Source organism: Daktulosphaira vitifoliae, unplaced genomic scaffold, assembly GCF_025091365.1.
Source record: "Daktulosphaira vitifoliae isolate Bord-2020 unplaced genomic scaffold, ASM2509136v1 Scaffold_2, whole genome shotgun sequence".
NCBI lineage: Eukaryota > Metazoa > Arthropoda > Insecta > Hemiptera > Phylloxeridae > Daktulosphaira > Daktulosphaira vitifoliae.
Genome location: NW_026099573.1, coordinates 43030053 through 43051485, shown reverse-complemented (window position 1 = coordinate 43051485; position 21433 = coordinate 43030053). Strand labels below are relative to the sequence as shown.

At 26.9% G+C, this 21433-nt stretch overlaps 1 protein-coding gene across 1 annotated transcript in view; it reads right to left on the bottom strand.

Moving 5' to 3' along the window:
• The window catches only part of LOC126898298 (uncharacterized), a 31929-nt gene extending 12206 nt beyond the window's left edge, over positions 1–19723 (bottom strand). The window contains exons 1-6 of the mRNA XM_050672238.1: positions 19606–19723; positions 7890–8158; positions 3948–4199; positions 3733–3878; positions 3547–3659; positions 3281–3473 (exon numbers count right to left, since the gene is read on the bottom strand). Coding sequence (XP_050528195.1) covers positions 3281–3473; positions 3547–3659; positions 3733–3878; positions 3948–4199; positions 7890–8147 — 962 coding nt within the window. The 5' untranslated portion in view covers positions 8148–8158; positions 19606–19723. The remainder of the gene's footprint in view (positions 1–3280; positions 3474–3546; positions 3660–3732; positions 3879–3947; positions 4200–7889; positions 8159–19605) is intronic.
• Between the last annotated feature and the right edge of the window lie 1710 nt (positions 19724–21433).

The window sequence follows — 21433 nt, the reverse complement described above, 5'->3', positions numbered from 1 at the left end:
GCGAGTAAATTACCCACTCCCGGAACATGGAGGTAGTGACGAAAAATGACGATACTGGATTATATATACATGTAAAACGACGTAAACGTATCATGCATTAGGTACAGTCGTGTTTTGTGGGCGGGCGGGTCGGACTAACGTTATACCTGAGGTATAAACGGCAGTAGGAATATACAGGGTGTTCAGTAAGTTAGGAAACAGTTAAATTGTTACAAACAATGAGTACAATAGAAATTCGTTTCCTTATTTATTGAACACTCTGTATACGTAAGCCGTATGCACGCGGATGATAATGGTCAGTCAAAATAAAAATTTGTTTATATATATATAATATTGATGACACGCACGTGTGTACGGGTACGATAACCAAAAATAAATTTATACAGGAATAGTATTGCCGGCGTGTAATGAGCGAGTCGTGGGGTGGAGTGAATGCGTTATGACATACATACATACAGGTGAAACTAATATAAGCGTGTTAAAAAAATAGAAGCGGTACAAAACTTCGCTATATAAACAATCACAAGACAGCCTTGCAAAGAAAAAATATGGATTTAAATACTTATACATTTTGGAGATAAAACTCGACAATAAATCAACCGAGTATACTTTATTTATGGCAAAATCAATTATACTACCTGAACGATAAGCGTTTTGTAACTCAACACAACAAGCAAGAAATAAAACCCGGTAGTTTCAAAGTAAAAATTATTGAGAAGGCTTTAAAATTGTCGAAGAAGAGATAATAAATCCAAAAAAAATAATATAAATATTTTTACAACTGTTATTGCTGAATATAGCTGGAAAACTCTATTATACTCTTCATATTCTTTTGTTTTAAGTCGTTCTAACTTCGACGCTTTTCAAAAATAAGAAGAACCTATCTAACTGACTACTAAAACTTGAAAACGTTAAATGCAGCTATAAATAGACATTTTTGGGACCATAACTCCAAATATAAGTTTTGTATTTTAAATGGCATACAACGTCTCTGCCATTGCGTACAACATAAAATAGATAGTTAGAGAAACTATATAGAAATATTTATAATTCTTGTGAGAAAATATGACTATTTTTCTTGTAAATAAAGTTTTTAAAAAAATGTTAATACCTTGCAATTGTTCGATATTTGATAATTATGCCATAAAGCTACTTTGTCCAAAAAAACTATAATATCAATAAAAAAAATATATAAAGAAGAAATTTGGGTCATATCTTTTAAGCACACCACTGGTGAACTACGACATACACATTGATAAGTTGTATTTCCACAAAATATTTTATGTAAATTAATGAAGGTATGGGTTGAAGATAGTGTTCCTGTCGCTATCTAGCATATTAACAATAATAAATGTACTACTAAAAAACAAATAAAATTTGAAATTTAAAATATTAATTTGAATCTAAAATATATTTAACTCAAATTTTTGCTTGGAAAAAGTTTTTTAGTTAATGAATCATTGCCGTATTAGAAGTAAATTAGTAATGGGGGCTTATCAATCACATTTAGAACTTTTCAATTTTCTGAGTCAATCACAGTGGGAATATTTCGAACATAAGATATACCATGTAATTGAAGATAAATTCGAATCAAAAAAAGAAAAGTTTATCATTATCAGCAGTCGCCCTACTATGGATATTTGATAGGTTGACAGATCAACACCGTGTGCTATACGCCACGGTCCAGTAAGTGCCGCAAATTATACGTTAAGTCTTCTTTCCGCCGTCAAAGTGACAACGTCAAGCTTATACCCCACCGGCTCCGGACGTGTCGCACGACCGGACTTGACGAACCGATCCGAATCCGCCACCATAACCATCAACACTACTAACTTTTGACGTCCGAGGACCATGTCGGTCACTGCCTCGCCAAAGCCAGCGAAGGTGCCGCGATATTATGCGAAGATAATTATTAATTGTGTTAGTCTTCTCGGGTTTTTTTTTTAAATAATCTATTGTTTTTCATGAATTATAAACGACTCGCGGGTCTCTACCATCAAAATAGTGACAACTATAATATTGCGACGCAAGTCGTGTCAAGTTAAAGAAAAAATTTCAAAATTTATTTTCCGACATACAAATATAAAAGTCAAATAAATAGTTTTAATAAAAGTTCAAGTTTCATGTTTTTTTTTTTTTAATTGGGAATAATTTAGTTAAAAATTACACGAACGCTTAAGTTTGGTCATAAAACAAGTTTTTTATTGAAAAAAATTCCGATGGATCCGATGTTCTAACAGATATTGAAATGGGTTTAAAAGCGTGGATTATAATAATCAAGACTTAGCAAGAAGGGAATGTTTTAATTTTCTAGAAAAAATTCTGTTGTAAGTCAATGAACTTTAGGAAAAAATGAAAAATATTTAAGTCTAGTACAGGATCTAAAAAATAATAAGTTAATTTCTTTTGACGTAGAAGCCTTATTTTCAAGTAATTCGATAAGTATAACAATGAATTTTCTTAAATATTTGCTAAAGGAACAAGACATAGATTAGGATAACATAAATGAGCTTATTCATTTAACAAAGTTATGTATGGCTTCAAAATAAATTTGATAAAGAAATTGATGGCATAGCACTGAGAAATCCGCAATCATCATCTTTAGCAAATGAGTAGATTCGAAAAAACACCTCTAGTGATTTTCCAAAAATTTGAGTTTGGTATCTAGATGATATTTTTGCAGTAATTAATACAAATTTTAATACGGAGGTCATTATACAAGATTTAAATTGTTTCTATCCATCAATGAAATTCATGCGCAAACAAAAAATTGAGGGGAAAATTACCTTTTTCGAATTATTAAATTAAAAAGAGTAGAAAGGGAACTATATTTTGAAATTTATCGGATAAAATACATACGTTTTGGTACATTCCAAACAATTCGAACCACAGCTAGCAACAAAACGGCATCTTTTAATAGTAAGGTTTACGGATTACTTAATATTCCATTGAATCAAATAGGTTTTGAAAAAGAACTGAGAGTTATAAATAAAATAAGCTAGATTTGATAAGTATGATGAAAATAATTTCAAAATTATTCCGAACATATAAGTAGAATAAAGGAAGGGAAACGGCTTGTACACTGACTAGCGTGTGAGAATAAAAAGCAATTAGATCATCCATTTTATATTATCCGAGCATTTAGAATGGATTAAAAAACAATAAAGTATAGATTTCCGACGATTCAATATCAGAAATAAGATTTATAATACTATAATTACTACAGTAACTATCCATCAAAACCACCATAAATCATTTTTGCATCCCTTGTGTAACGTACTTATTTTCCAAATAGTTCCAAACGGATAAGACAAGTCCATTAGTAACTGTATCAACGGGAATGAAATCTGCATATCCTTTATTGTTACAATACATGGTTCTAACAATTCCTTTTCCAGCAGCAATAAATAATCCTACAGGGCCATTTTTGTTCAAAGCCCAACCTGGCAAAGGCTCTTTCCAAATAGAAATTACTACAAAAATAAATGTTTTTTGCATTAATACTTTGTAACTAATGCTTACTAAAATTTTAAAATCAATTCTAACCTACAGAGGGACGAGTAATCATACATGGCATGCCAGATTGTATTTGTTCAGCCACCAATTGTTCTGCAAGACATTTTGTAAATGCATACGAATTAGGAAAATCACCCACGATTCTGTAATTATAATACATTAGCTAAAATTCAATTTAATTAACAAAGTTAGATTTACAATAAGTAGTGCGCTTACTGTTTGGAAATATTTTCTATGTATTTATTTTCCATTATCTCCATACTTAGGATTATTTTGTGAGGATCAACTGGAGAATTGTAAATTTTTTCCTGTAATTCTGTTTCTGATGGATGACAGTAAGCTGTAGAAACATAGACAAAGACCTGTATAAATTAATAATGATTAATTATTCAAGATTATTTATAATTAAAGCAAAAACACTTGAACAATACCTCGAGTTTTTTCATTTTTTTGGACAGTTCTAATGCAAACTTTGTACCTCTAGTGTTTAAAAATACTGCTTTTTTTAAAGGTTCATCAAAACGTACTGTAGCCGCCGCATGATAAACAATATTTACTTCGTCAATAAGAATTTTACGATCATCTTCTTGTATACCTAAATTTATCTCGGCAATATCTCCAGCAACAACTGATATTTTTTTTATAAAATCTGTACCTTGCAATTCTTTAAGGTAATTGAATAACTGAAAAAAACAAGTCAATCAAAATATAATAATTACTTCAAAATTGACGTTTTATCAATAAATTTTCATTAACTATTATTCCAGTAATGTGCAAATAATTTTATTGGTATTGTTTAAAATTATTTGTAAGTGATTCTATTACATTTTGATAAAATTAAAAAAACATTTTATTGATGTCTATATTGATATATTTATATTAATTTAATTATGTTAAAAGTGATTACTTTTAGCTTTATTTTATACATTGATTATCTTCTTATAAAATTAATTATTTTGAGTATTTATTACATTAATTATGTTTTTATTTATATTATTTATAAAATATGCACGTTTATCATATAATAATATTCAAGATATTGTTTTTTCAAATTGTCTACATTTTAAAAATGTCAAAAATAGTAAAGTAGTTGCGGCGTATATTTCTAGTATTTTACTGACCGAAGAGAAGGAAAGACTATTATGGCAGCAGTTGATAAACATTAACCCGAATTTGATCCAAGACGATTGTCATGTAATAGTTTTGTAGTTTTTTTTTACTTTTGAGATTGTTTACTTAATGTTTTTCTAATAAATGGTGGCGGTCAAAAAGAAATTAAATTCAAGGCAAACATCGATCGTCCAGATAGATGATTTAAATATACGTTAAAAAAAATAATATCAAATATATATAATGACCTAATTATTATTATTTGTTGAGTAATTTAAGTAAAATCGATAAACATGATATTATTGCATTTGTGGATGAAATATTGTACTTTTTATTGATTAAATTTTAATAATTAAATCTCAATATAAATATGAATACTTAAATAAAATATAATATTATAAATGCACGGACAACTCAGTTTTTGGAGCTTGAACTATGATGTATATTCATCAAAATAACATTAATATTATCATAGAAAAGTGTAATTTAAAATGATTAGTTTTTTTTAGTTATCGACGTAATATTATAATTATTACATAATTCTTTTTGATTTAATTTAAATTAGACATTTTCCGAATGTAAAATTATTTTTTTATATTACACTAATTTACAGGATTACTAATCCCGCCGTGGAGCTGCAATTCGACAACGGCTTTGTGACGGCCTTACTTGACCCGCAAGCGCAAAAGTCATATACCGGTCGGGCAATAGCCCACAAATTTGGAATTGTGCACAACGGACAAACACCTCCGGTAAGGTTTGCTGACACAACCGACACGGCCGGCACCTTTACCACGAACATAGCGGATCTGACGATTAATTCTACGGCTTGGAGAATCTGTATTGTGACGTACTCCTGGGACACGACATTCCAACAAAACAGGAAGTCACCTGGGACTACGCTGCATGTACAATTCACCTAGGCGCGACGCGACGCACTACAGCTCGTTGGAAGGCGAGTACTCGGCACACGCTACCTGACGTAGATCTCTCAACACTAGATATAGCAGGCGACCCACATACGCGCGTATTATTATCACAAATAGTGAAAAACTGCGCAACAGCTTTAATGACACGGTGGGACGCACACCGCTCATCGAATACACATTGTATTACCACTCGACCACAAAGCGCGGACCGACAGCACACTCACTTTACTAGTGCCAGCCCGAGAACAGAGGCTGACTCCACCACCCTTCCCATCCAACATGGAGGAGACATCATTTTAAACAACAATAACAGCAGCAACAGCACAGTAGCGGTGACAACTATAATAAGAGCAGCAACAGTACAGTAGCTGCAACGACAACAAAAACGGCAGCAACAGCACAGTAGCGGCAACAACATCCGCGAATCAGCAGCGTCCAGCGGAGAAACCCATGCAATAGGAATATACGCACTCACTCCTTAGAAACAACTTGAGTTTTGAGGCCTTCACCGCGATACGCGATTACCTTGCCGGACGTCATTAAGTAGATCGGCGGCTTGGCGGGGGGTATTTGACAAGGTCCCGCGTCGTTTCGTGAAACACGATGTCCCGCGACTCGTGCCACCTTTATCAGCTGTCGCCCTACTATGAATATTTGACTGATCAACACCGCGTGCCATACGCCACGGTGCAAAGTCCAACAAGTGCCGCACGGGCCTCGATGACCCGTCGCAAATGATAGATTGAGTCTTCTTCCCGTTGTCAAAATTACGTCGTGGATGTACGCCACCGTCTCCGGTCGTGCGGCACGACCGGACTCGACGAACCGAACCACACCAGCGCACTGTCGCCATTAACGCTGCTAACTTTTCGACGCCGGAGGATCTTGCCGGGCACCGCGTCGCCGACGCCAGCGAAAGTGCCGCGATATTATGTGAAGATTATTATTAACTGTGTTCGCTTTGAGGTTTGTTTGTTTTTAAATAACCTGTTGTTGTTGATAATTAACGGCTCATAGGTCTTTACCCTCAAAACCAGTGTCGACTACATTATTGCGACGTAAATCGTTCAAGGCAAACCTAAGTGTTCCTTAAGATACTACTAATTATTGACATTCTATTTTAAATCTACATTATATTCTCCCAGGTAAATTTGGATATGTCTTAAAGATGAATTTGGAAGGGTAAATTTAATCCAAATAGAAAAGAATGATTTTTGGCATTTATAAAACTTTTATTTTTTTACTGTAGTTTAAAGTTTTGTATATTTATTGAGAGTTTCAGATTAAATTTCAAGATGAACTTGAAATTTAGTAGTTAAGCTATCTATAATTAATGTTTTCGTATAACCTTAAAAGTTTATTACAAATTTCCATGCTTTTTTTAATTTAATGATAAAAATAATGACAATATAATGATAAAATCAATTAATTTCAAAAATTAACTGTTAAAAATAATTAAATTTCATTATTCATAATATTATAAAAAAATTTAAGAATATAAAATTACTTGGTCAATTATTTCAACTTATAAATAATATATACATTTCAGCAAGGATACAATCTAGAGATAGAATTTTTTTGTTTAATAATATGTTTTGTATAACATTGTTTTTTATACTGCTATCTGACTAACGATTTTTGGTTGGAATGATGTGCTTAAACCCATTAATGGGTTCTAGATGCAAAAAAATATATATAATGCTCTAAAAAAATTGTATATTATTGAAAACGTTAAAATTTATTATAACTATGAAAATTATGCTTAGATAACATGTATATAAACATAAGTAATTAAAGATATGATATAACTCCTAATCAGAAAATTCCATTTATAATAAAACTGATAAAGTTGACTCACCATCTCTTTTAGCGTTAATTAATTTTAAAGTTCCCCAGAGAAAATCCAAAAATCACGCTCCCTTCTTCATACCTATATGTTCTTCTAATTATATTTATAATGAACCAATTAAATGTTTAATGAAAAATTCCAATGAAGACCCCTCTTTCAATTTCAATTAAACACATATTTTATATACTATTGTTGAAATATTTGTTTTTTCTTAATGTTTATTATTTTTATATTACTATTTTTCTTTTTTTGTTACATTTTTGTAATTATATTTTTGTATAATAAGGGTCAATCCCGTTTAATAAATAATATTCCAAATTTGTAAAATTAAATTTATAGGAAAATTTTTTTTTGGTTCTTATTAATAGACTTATACAATGACAGCTTTAAATTATAGTTTTACATTAGTTTACAGTAGCTAAAATTAATTAAAAATATGTTACACACTAAAAATAATGTAACATATAAGGAAAATTAAAACTTACCTCTGATGAAAACAAATCTTCAAGTCGCTGCATTGGATCTTTCCCTTTCTTTGGCCGAAGTAGTAAATAGATTTTCTTTATATCGGTACATTTCCTTAATAATTTTTCGATCAAAACCATTCCCAAAAATCCTGATCCTCCTGTTATAAAAATAGTTTTTCCGGCAAAACTATTTGCAACTCGGTCAGGCAAATGTGCTAAATTTTCTGGTAATAATGGTGGTTTGTAGTTCATGAACTTTTCTTCGACTGACATCATATTTAGAATATCTACGATTATAAAAAATATATTGATATAACTTTTTTTAATTTTTACTTCTATATTCTTTTTAATGATATAGAAAATAACATTTAATTTACGAGCCGTTAATAACTTATATGTCTCAATCACTGTTAGTATAGTGTCGAACTCAACAAATAAATGAAGAGTATACTGTTATGTATTTACATTTTGTGCGCACAATCAAGGTTAGATTATCCCAAGGAAGAGAACAATATTATGATTATATCTGGACTACCTTATAAAACAAGTTCTAAGTATATTATACAACATTAGTAAAGGTTTTTTTATCATTTATTTAATTAAATATAATTTTGAATAGTTTTTATTGTTACATAACATTTCAAAACTGGATGACTAAAACTATTTATAGCATTATAGATTGTTTTTATATTATTAATGTTTGAAAATCAATTAAAATTTAAATATCTGTACGTAAATATATTATCTGTGTTATAGATAATTTTATTACAAATATAATTACTGAAAATCTACAATTTTGTAACTTAAATCCAAAAATTTACTCTTATTTAGGAGCAAATATGAGACAATTGACTAAGACAGCAATTTTTAAAAATCATAATCTAGGTTTAAGTTACTTTTTTATTCCAAATTTTTTAAATTAAGATGTAATAAGCAAAAAAAAAACTTTTTTCAATCAATTAAAATCTTCAAAAAATTATAACTTTTAGGGGTATAAAAATTATATTGGTCCCACGCAATATAATCTAAATTACACTTTAAAAAGGTTACATTGAGATCCCCTACTCTTGAATGTAATTCGAATATATGTAATACTATTTAAAAATAGGTCTCCGAAAAAAGTATTGTAAATATTTGGCTAAAACGTAAAAAAAAAAAATGGTTCAGCTAATAAAAAATATACTATCTTTGGTGTCTCGCGTATTGATTAAACAATAAATAAATACACCGATTTACGTAAAAAAGAGAAAAATTATAGACGGTTTATTATTTAAACACTTTTAGACACATTTACTATATATACACGCACTACGTGTACTATCTGTCTACTTGTAACGAACTAACTAATTTATGACTTATTGGTTGATTGACTGATGTGGTGATGAGTGTGTGTAGCATCCTACAATATTCTTTTATAATCGATGGGCGATCGAGAACATTCGCGCTATATGCATTTTGTGTTGCCTATCTGTCACGAAGATACTCGATCGTTCCATGGTCGCTATACAGGGTGGCCCACCACTCACTGACAACTTAAATAACTTTTGATCCAGTTAATATTTTTAGTTGATTTTTTTTTTAAATAATAGTTATACGTTAGGTCTATAGCTATATCTCAATAATTAATTTTTTTACATTTTATTAAAAATATTAATTATTTTTAAATTTTAAATAAAATGTAAAAAAAAAATCTAAGATAGCTATTTTGTAGAGTAGAATTTAAGAAAAATTTTAGTAAAAAAATATCTTATTAATATTCAGTAGTAAATATTCTGTAGCGTTTTGAAGTTTGTGAAAATTTGAATTTTCATGTACTATTTTACGGTATTAAACATTGAAATACGTATTGAGAAAAGGACAGAAGAAAACGCTATCTTTTCATGATTACTGTGTATACATATGATGATAGTGTGTATACATTACAAACTTGGCATTAATACCATGATAAGAAATTAGATAAGGCAATTATTACTTATCACTCTCATTCAAAAGTATATTGAAAAGATAGCGTTTTCTTCTGTCCTTTTCTCAATACGTATTTCAATGTTTAATACCGTAAAATAGTACATGAAAATTCAAATTTTCACAAACTTCAAAACGCTACAGAATATTTACTACTGAATATTAATAAGATATTTTTTTACTAAAATTTTTCTTAAATTCTACTCTACAAAATAGCTATCTTAGATTTTTTTTTTACATTTTATTTAAAATTTAAAAATAATTAATATTTTTAATAAAATGTAAAAAAATTAATTATTGAGATATAGCTATATACCTAACGTCTAACTAATGTTTAAAAAAAAAATCAGCTAAAAATATTAGCTGGATCAAAAGTTATTTAAATTGTCAGTGAGTGGTGGGCCACCCTGTATATCTATTTAATAAAAATATTATTTGTCGTGTATTGATAAAAATTTTGTTGATTTTACTAAAAAGTTTATTCGGATCAGTGATTCTTTTTGCAAAAAAAATTTTGAAACCGTTTCTTAATACTAATCATCATAGTTATTATCATCGTATTTGTAACACACTCATACAATATAAAATATTTTGTGGCATTAGATTAGTATAGATATATGACAGTGATTAAAATTACTATCATAAGAAACTCTGTGATGCAAATCTGTAGATAGTGTTTAATTCAAAGAAATTGGCTCATAATTACAAAAACAACATACTCTTATTTTCTTAATAATATCCTGATTAGTGGTTTTTGATTTAAAAGTATAATATATGAATAAATATTTATTTAACATATATTTAATATACATGTATTTTTTATTTTGTTTTGAATATATTTCTTTACTTTTAACACGTATAAACATTTAAAGAGCTTGATGCAATACTTTCAATAACAAAAAAGGATACAACATTTCATAAATATTAATGTTTAAACTTCATAATATTAGCCATAACTTTTATGCGACTATACTCAGAAAAAATGTTTAAATTTCCCTAATACATATTTTGAATTTGGATAAAATCTACGGTAATAATTAGGCTAAATCTTAACATTAACCTATCATAGGGAAATCAAATTACAAAATTAGTATTAATTATAATTAATTTCACTAATTTCTAGACCATTAAGAATAGCATTAGAATAATTAATTAAAAGACACTAGTGTCAATTAGATTTATATAATATTTATGAAAATCAGTGTACTCTCCTTATAAAGTATATTATAATACCAAGAATTTCAACACAAAAATGGCATTTTTTTGAATATCATAGCCATTTTTACCATGAAGACGATCATATCTCAACAATTTTTTTCATAGTAAAGTATATTATATAAACTTTAATTTAAGATTAAATAAAAGTGTCAATATTTCCGGAACATTTTCAAAAATTAAGTAAAAAAAGTTAAATTTTTGTGTAGAAGGTGGTATTTTGAATGCACCCTATGAGCAGGTTAAGGGTCAGATTTAAAAAAATATTTAGATCAAATGAAAGGGAAACATCTAAGGTTTTAATATAAAAATTAATTATTTTAATTTTTTAATTTTTCAAAAGTTATGGCAGTTTTAAGTATTAAAATATTTTATGTTAAACAGTGATTTTTACATGAAAATTACATTTTTTGTTAAATTCAAAATTCAATTTTCCATTAGAAGAAAAGGTGTCCAGATAATTTTTTTTTTTTTAACTTATAGTATTTATTGTAAGCTTTAATTTTACATATATTTAAAGCTCGGAGTGTTTCTGGAATATTTTTAAAAGTTAAATTGAAAAAGCTCTACTCATATTTTTAGAAATTTAAACTTCCCTATATATAGGGTAATAATCCGATTAAAAAAAAAGTATGTCAAATAAAAGATGGTAAACATAAAGTACTTATAAAAGAAATTAGATTGATCCATAAATATTTCTAAAAGTTATGGCAGTTTTAAGTAAAAGAAATTTTAAAAAATGTCGAAAATTAGCGATTTTTAAATTTGTAATTTTTTGGGGGGGTTTTCGCCATTTACAGGGAACATGGAGAAAATTTTCAATTTTTGAGGGTAATGTCTTTAACTAGATACGATTTGTGATATTTTGACATATTGTTGAGAAAAATCGGTCCAGTGAGAGCTAAGAAAAAGTAGTGACAGACACAAAAAAAAAAATAATAGACACATCATGATGAAGTTAATACCTTCTCGGCTTCGTATCAAACCTAAAAACTATTAATAAAATTAAATCCAAAAAATTTATAATTGATTACATGTTGCGAGTTAATTAAAAAAATTGTTTTTAAGTAAAATGTAAATTAATAAATTTTTAATCATTGTCCAGGATTATCAATTTCAAGGTTCATTTTATGTCAACAAGTAACTAAATACTTGTTTTATTGAATAAACCAATATAATTGAAAAGAAATCCTTCTGTGTTAATATTGAGATTGCCTAACACTATAATTATTATAAAACCTAATTGTATCATCATTTTAAATGAGATGTACTATTTGTTTATACAGATTTTTATACTTCTATTTGTGTGTGAGTTAAAATATTTCTCAAGCTTATATACACTAGTAGTCATTAGTCACTCTGTAGTTATTGTTTATTTTATAACGCGTTTGTATTATAACTCAATTTAGCATGGAAAATACTTTTTAATAAATCACATCCAACCAGAAACCAGAAAAAGTTTTTAGTTGTTAAAATTTTTTATAATTGCTAAAATATTATACGAAATGTAACAATGAAGTAGGCTTTTTTAATAAAAATTAAATTATCTACATTGCTATTGTTGAAATATGATTAAGAGTCATTTATCTAATAGTACTGTAAATATTGAAGAATTTGTTTTATTTTTATTATATTTACTTGTTTTATAACTAATATGTTATGGAAAAATATTGGATTCAAAAAGAAATTAAATTTCTTGTTAAATTGAAAATTGCGCATATTAAGTGAAATTTATAGTAAATGTTGATAAACAAAAGCTCGTGTTTTTGAGTGGCACAAATGGTTTGGTTTTGGAAAGGAAAACTTTGCAGACGATGATCATTCTAGTTATCCTAAACACGTTTGCTACAGACAATGATATTAAAAAATAGATAAAATTATTCGACAAGATCATTGATTGAGTGTTAGAGCTATAACAGAGATGAAATGTTAATTAAATTGAGACAACGTGTTAAAAAGAAACGGCTATAACTGTGAAAAAACGGCTGATTTCTTCACCTAGACAATGTTCTGGCTCACATAATATTAATCTGCATCAATATACTGTTTCATTTGCTGCTACCACTCTTGAAAGCAGTTTTGACAATCGCTTTCAGACAGCTTTGTTAATAGTTCACTAACTTAAGTAAATTACAAACTTTATAGGTGACAAATCCATTTTTTCAAATTCCCCAGTAAAGATAAAAAACTGTCTAAAATATATAGTAATTGTAATTTTTAAAAACTATATTAGATTTTTAAGTGGTCAGATTTGACTCCATTTTGTAGTAAATTATGCATTAATGACTTTCTAATACAAAATAATAAAAATACGTTTATTGGAATGCAGACCGATTACTGAATATGTCTACAAAAAATTTGACACATTCAAGACGCCCAATCCCCGTTTATGACGTTTGTGGCACATTCTATGAGGCGCATAGAACCAAAACAGCTTAACCCACAAAAGTGAAATTATTCAGGGCGAACAATTAAAGTTTTGACTATTTTTAATTTTTTTTATTATTATTATTCAATTCACTATAAGAATAATAATAAAACTTCTTTAGTATATATAAAACCTTACCTTTTAAACCATCTATAAAGCATTATCATATTTAAAGGTGATTAGGGTTTAATGTGGGTTAGGCCACACTACATTTTAAAAAATTTTCATCAAATTAAATTTTGGGTGGGTTAGTCCAACACTCGAAAATTTATAATTTACTTTAATCTAAATCTTATGAACTATACATTTGGTTATACTGTATTGAATTTGTTATATAAATATTAAACAACTGACTTAACAAATATACATTTTTTATAGTATAAGATCACTTCATAAAATTAGTATTCTGATCTTAATGTAAAATAATAATAATAATTTTATCATTATTATTATAATAGACCACATACCAAAATTATAATTTACTTCAATAAATATTTTAAAATGACACATGATAAAAATAACTTAGTTTTAATAATCATTTGTTTTCCTACAACATTCTATCATAATAAAAAAATATTATAATAATTATTACACTTAATTCATCATAAAATTAATCAAAACAATTTGTATAAAATTAACATTTTATAATTAATGTAGAGATCATTAATATTAATAATAGTTATCACATTATGTCTTCTGTGCTTAGTGCAAAAAACAAAACAAAAAAATAAATAATTTTATTATTATAACAGTAATATTGTAATACTTAACTAAATCTTAGTGTACTCCTCTAAACATTTCAAAATTAAACATAATAAAAATCTGTATTACTCCTTTTAACATTATATAATATTTTAAAGAAACATAATTATAACAGTTACCCATCATACAATTTAATAAAATAAAAAAAAACTTATCAGTATTCTCTGCTTAAATATATTAAAAAAAAAAAAATCTCATAAGAATGTGTACCTACAACTTAAAATGTTTATGTACTTCTAATATTGAAAAAATAATTTGAATGTTTCCAAGTTTCTTATTCATTATTTTCACATTCATTTAAATAAGGATAATCTTCATTAATGGTTGGAGTTTTATTGGTGGTATGAATGTAAGTAAATCTAATAAATCTTTTTTTTTTTTTTGCTTCTTTCATTGTATGGCCATTAGGATACAATAGATCTAACTTTCTTGTATAGTCTTCAATTTTCAAGTTTCTTTTACCAATATTAACACAGTTAAATGGGAAATCAGGATTATTAGAATACTTATAACTAAAGTTAAAATGCTGGTCACTTATGTAATGTAACCACTGCATTTTGAGCTTAATAATGGCTTAACCCTTTATCAGTAGGTTAGGCCACTTTAGCATTGAAAATAGGAATTAAAGTATTAATGCCAAAACAAATTAAGTGCTGCCATCTACAAAATAATTTTTTGTTAGGATTGGGCCACATCGGTTTTGAAATATCATTCTAAAACGTTTGATCTCATAAAACGGAAAATATTTTTTGTGGGTTAAGCTTTTTGGCTCTATGCGACTCATATAAGGACTGAAGACCTTGTTTTTCCTCTCACTCAACAATCTCTTTTATCAAGTAACTATTTAAGACTATTCCATACATACTATAGGGTAATCTTTATACTGTGTCTCTATAGTCTTAACTTTTCTTATTTAGTTTAAAACGTACATTTGTTAAAATAATTAACACTTTACATTATAATAAATACGCTTTTAATAATCACTTACAATTATCTTTCATTAACATACCTACTATAATTTTAAACAACACTATTACAGGCACGTAGCCAGAAAATGTTTATTGGAGGGGCCAACAATTTTGGGCCCTTGTATCATTTTCCATAATTTGTTTCCCATGAAAAGTTTGGGGGGGCTCCCTCCACTCCTCCTTAGACAGTATCCCATTCTATGAATCTTACAAGTTCAAAATTTGTGTTTATTTTTAAAATATTGGTGGATTATTCCAAAAGTTACATGATCTGCTATTTCCTTATTAATATCCTGATTAAGATAAAGTATTTCGAATGAAAAAGGGATTATTAAAAAATATTATTTCTCATAAAAAAATTGTGTTGATCCATACATTTTTCAAAAAGTTATAGCATTATAAAGTTAAAAATGTAAAATACAAAATCGGCAAATTTGTTATCATTTGTTGGACCAGAGTTAAAAAAAATTTAACTACAACCACGTTTGGAGTAACTGCTATTCCATTTATTATTACGTCTAGAACGTTATCTTTTTCAAATAACGTTTTCTATGAATATAAAAATGAAAATACAGCCATAATAATAACTGTATTACTCAATAGTAATCACAAATTAATAATAATTTCAATGTATATAAGGCCTAGCATGTTTTTGATAATTCGTAAAAATAATTGAATTTTAAATCTACACATTTAATCTAAGGAGGGCCAGGCCCACCCATGTCTACGTGCCTGCACTATTAACAACTACAAGTCCTCAATCGAGATTTTATCATCATCAGTGAATATCAGGTAAGAGTAGTTTTAATACACTAATCAAGTAATAACTAGAAATAAAAGTACTTGTATTTATTATGTCTTTAAGGATGATGCTATTATCATTCTTCTTTATTAGTACCATCCCCAATAACTTTATTTTTAGTTATTTTAGCATACTGCTAAAAATTGTATTATAAGTTGTTTTTCTTAGTTTTCCTATACTAAATGAATTAGTTGTACGAAATAACGGTAACTCGTTCATTTGAGTTACAACCATAGACTTATATATAGTATATATATAGTTATATAGTAAGTATAACCTGTGAAATATACAAATAATACGATAACATATTCTATTAAGTTGTATAATGACAAAAACAAATAAACCACTATTCTATATTTAGCATAATACAGATTGGGAAAATGGATATTAAGTAATTAAACAGAATTAATAGTTAAATAATTAAATTCGATATTGTTGAGTAAAATGAGCTTCGAAAAGTAAATAGATTTTTTTCTTTTTATAGGTGATTTTTTATCTGATAAAATTTGTTAGAAATTATACACTTATGATACGTATTTAGCCTAAAATACATTTTATTTACACTCTAAAAAAAATGTCCAAATTTTTAAATACATGTATTGAAAGATTTTAACACAAACAATGTAAGTGAAAATTTAGATAAGTAATGGTAATAATGTTATATTTGTTCACGAATTTTCAATATTTTATGTCTAAAAAACACTATTTGTATTATTTTTTACAGTGAAACTATTTCATAATTCGCTTTTTATGCTTGTGATAAGACGCTATTTGGGTATGAGTCACAAATACCTGTTAACAGTATCTCTACATTGAGTATTGAGGGTTTCTGACTAGTTTATGTCCCCTAAGATAAACAACTAAAGGTCGTACTAATTAAAGTGTAACGCCATGAATAACATACATAACTAGTGAAAAAATTAGGGTTTCAAAATTATACCCCTCGAAAGTTATGGTGCACTATAATATAATATCGTATTTTAAAATTCTATATTCTGAGTTAACACAAAAATTGTCTTGTCTTGGGTCAATCCCTATATATTCATGTAGAGTGGTCGCATAAATTTAATATTTGTTTTTTAATAATTCATACATGAGTTTTCTAGTATATAAATAAAATAAAATTTCCATAACACACAATTTTGAAATTGCTAAATACAGGAATTTTGTAATAATACGACTGAAATTATGTATTTATACATAAGACTTGAAGTGATAATAAGTGATTTCATCACTTTTACATAATGGGTTTTTTAACATTTTCAAGAATTAGCAATAGGATTTTTTAATTTTTAATTTTTTTTTATAAAAAAAAACGACTTTTTCAAAATAAATTATTTGATCAAACACAATTGTCTTAGATAAAAATTTCTTATATCATATTAACATTGTTCAGTATTATAATAAAATTTGGTTTTTTAATTTTTTATTTAGTCTTTTTTTATAAATACAAACTTAAAAAAAGTTCAAATTTCTAAATAACGATTCTTCTTTGGCTAACAACTATATAAGTTTCCTCTTTATAACACACATCTCAATCATCAAAATGATAAAACATTTACAACATAATAAATTTTAAAATATTTTTCAATAAGTTATAGCATTTTAAAGTAAAAAATTAAAAATATAAAATCAAGAAATTTAAGACAAAAATATCATACGGTAGCCCTTTTCACTGTGAAGACTAAATAAAGTCCGAAATATTTTTTTTTCCATAATAAAGTATAATGCATAAGCTTTAATTTAAGATATATATATAATAGTGTCAGTATTTCTGGAACACTTAAAAAAGTTAAGTTGTAAAAGTTAATTTTTTGTGAAAAAGTTGTCATTTTGAATTCCCCCTGTGGGCAGATAAAGAGTAAAATTTATAAAAACAATAAACCAAATGATAGGTAAAGACATCAAGCATCTGTGAAAAAAAAGTTATATTGATTTGTTTATTTTTGAAAAAGTTATGGCAGTTTTAAGAAAAAAAATTGAAAAAATTTCGAAAAATAGCGATTTTTTAATTTGTAATTTTTTGGAGATTTTCCCCATTTACGGGGAACGAGGGAAGTTTTTCAATTTTTGAGGGTAATGTATTCAACTAGATATGATTTGTGATCTTTTGACGTATCGTTGAAAGAAATCGGTTCAGTGAGAACTGAGAAAAACTGGTAACAGACACAAAAAAATAAATAAAATTCCCAAAAAAAAAAAAAAAACACATTAAAATTAATACCTTCTCAGCATCGCATCGAAGCTAATAAGAACTATTAGAGTTAATTTTGAATTGGTTTCGATAAAATATCAAACATGGGTTTTTTACCAAAGAATGTCACCATATGTGACAATATTGTTTGATATTTGTATGATTTAATTTTTTGACTCACTGGATAAAAAATGAGATAATGTTGTCTAAAAATCTTTATTTTAGAAATTTAAACTTTTTAAATTTGTGTTAATAAAAATAGGCCACAAAATTGAAAAAATTTCCCAAACAAAATTATATTTAATATTACTGAATAATGTTATTATGATGTAAGAAAAATTTTATTTAAAACAATTGTATTTAATCAAATATTTAATTTTAAAAAAGGTGCTTTTTTATAAAAAATATTACTTAAAATTAAAAAATCCTAGTGTTAATTTTTGAAAATGTTAGAAGACCCATAATAAAAAAGTAATAAAATTTTCAAGTCTTGTATATGAATATATAGATTTTAGGAGTATTTCTACGAAATGCTGGTATTTTGTGAATTCAAACTTTTGGCGGGTAATAAATCTATTTTCAACCAAACATTTTTGCTTGGAAATTTTATTTTATTTATATGATAGAAAACTAATGTGTGAAATTTCAAAATATTTAAATTAGTCTCATAATCACTCTAAATTAATTAATATAGATTCACCCCATGATTTTTTGTATACCTTTCATATATATTGTTATTTTTCAGTATTAATAACACTATTATTTTCTATTAATCTGCTACTTATATACGGTTAAAAACTGGAGGGACTGCCAAGTTATCAGTAAATAATGATGTATCATAAGCTGCTATTTTTCAATGCTATATTTAATATCACTTGCTATTAAAAAATGTAACAAATTATAATCATTAATAATGATTTAATAATAGCCTAAATATAGCTTTAAAAAAGGTCAAATTTTACTGAGATAATATTCATTATAATCATTGTTTATCGCAAAAGTAGAGTCTAGCTTACATAATAATAAGTTTTGGAATTTCATTCTTTTTAGATATTTGTTGTCTAATATGATTATTATTGAAAATATGTTTATGATTTTAAATAACATATAAGTTTAAAATGAATTCATTGAAATATTCAAAAAAGAAAGAAATCTATTTTGTACTTATTTCATTGATTTATATTATGATTTAGTATACTATATTGATAATGATAACGTTATAGTAGTAGATAGAAGAATCATATTCTTGTGTTGACTTCACAATATTATTAGTAACTAAATATTAACCGAAAATATAGAGTCAAGATGATAAATTATATTATACAAAATATATTATTAGTCAAAACTTAAATATATATTTAAAAAAAATTTTACTTGTAAATAATTATTAATAAATAACATACCTCGGTATTTTTATTGTTTCGTTTAAAAAGTTGAAATAAACACAGTTTAGTTATTGAAAGTTGTGCACTCGTCGGCTGCGACCACTGGAATGGTGATTAAGTACGCAAATATATAATTATATAGGCTTTGATATGACTAATCAATTATATTATTGTATTTAAATTTTGTGGTACGAATTATCATAATCTTATTACTGAATTGTTTATTTTTATTTGATTGTGTTAATACTTATATGTACCTAAGTTCAGTATCTAATTTAAATATAAATTACTTTTCCTTTAATATTTAAAATTAGATGTTCTACACTAACTATTCTTCCCAGTTTACTGATATATTATTATTGGAATTACTCAGAGACAAATTCGGGGGAATCGGTATGCAAGGGCTGAGGTGCACTTAAGAAGAAATAATCATTTTACTGAGTTAATGACCTTTATTATTAAATACTTATCAAGAAAAGATCTTCAAATAAATGTTTAGGACATGTAATGACTACATTTAATAATCCTTCAAATTCTGTATGAAATTTTACAGTTTGTATATATCAATATTAGATATATGTCCCACAAGGTTTTGACAAATTTATATACTTTTATTAGGACAATTAAAACTTAGTTTACACAAATACTGTTCTATAAATTAAAAACAAAAATTTGTGGTAATTTGAGAACCAATAAAATAAAGGAAACGTGTTCATACATGAGATGCAATTTAATGCTAAATCACTTAACGGGTGTAACATGCAATCATAAAAATTATCATTATATTTATATCACGTTTTGTCAAGTCATCGAGTACAAGAATTACTCGGAATATGTGTGTTTTTTATTTTTAGTTGATTTAAGCTATAAGGTCATTAACAGGGACAATAATCGTATTTAATGTTTCTATCATGTTCAACTTTGAATGTGTATAAAACGAGGACGAGCCGAGTCCTTGAAAGTCCGGATGGAAAAGTTTTTGGTATACTCATCTTTTGCTTATTATTTATTTTAACAAAATACGCAAAAAGACGTTCATTTACATTTTCTTCAATTAAAAAATAAAATGTATTAAAACTCTAATCCATAATAAAAAGAGGTTGTACTTTTCTCTACTCAAAAATTATAGAAATCATCATGGGCAAGTTAGAAACTTCTGAAACGATAATTTCTATCATTACCATAAATTGTTCTGTAAAAAATGAAAATTTCGTAAAATATGTTTTATGATAATTTAATAATAGTTTACCAATAACAATACTTTGTCAATTGTAGTTTGAGTCAGAAATTATGTACACTTAAAATATGAAATATGCATAAAAAATAGGATTAAAGTTAATAAAATTTACAAAAATTTACTTTGAATAGATTTCATTGGAAAAAATATGAACCCACATTACAATGTAGTCATTATTTTTAGAAAGAATTTTTAACCTACCAATATTTTATTCAAGTTTCACCATAATAAAGTTACACGAGATGATCCACTTAAACCATTAAATAAACCACTCGATTAATGGAAAAAAACTATAATACTAAAAATAAAAACCCAGCACAGGGGGGTCGCGGCACAGTGGTGACGTGGCATAGTTGGATCAAGTATAATGATATCTGACAGTGATTAAAATCACTATCAAAAATAAACGCTTCGATGCAAATCATTAGATAGTGTTTAATTTTAAAAAAAATGGTGTTTTATTCCAAAAGCTACTTGATCTGCTGGTTCCTTATTAATATCTCGATTAAGATAAAGTATGTCAAATGAAAAAGGGTTTATTAAAAAATATTATTTCTCATAAAAAAATTGTGTGGATCCATAAACTTTTCAATAAGTTATAGCATTATA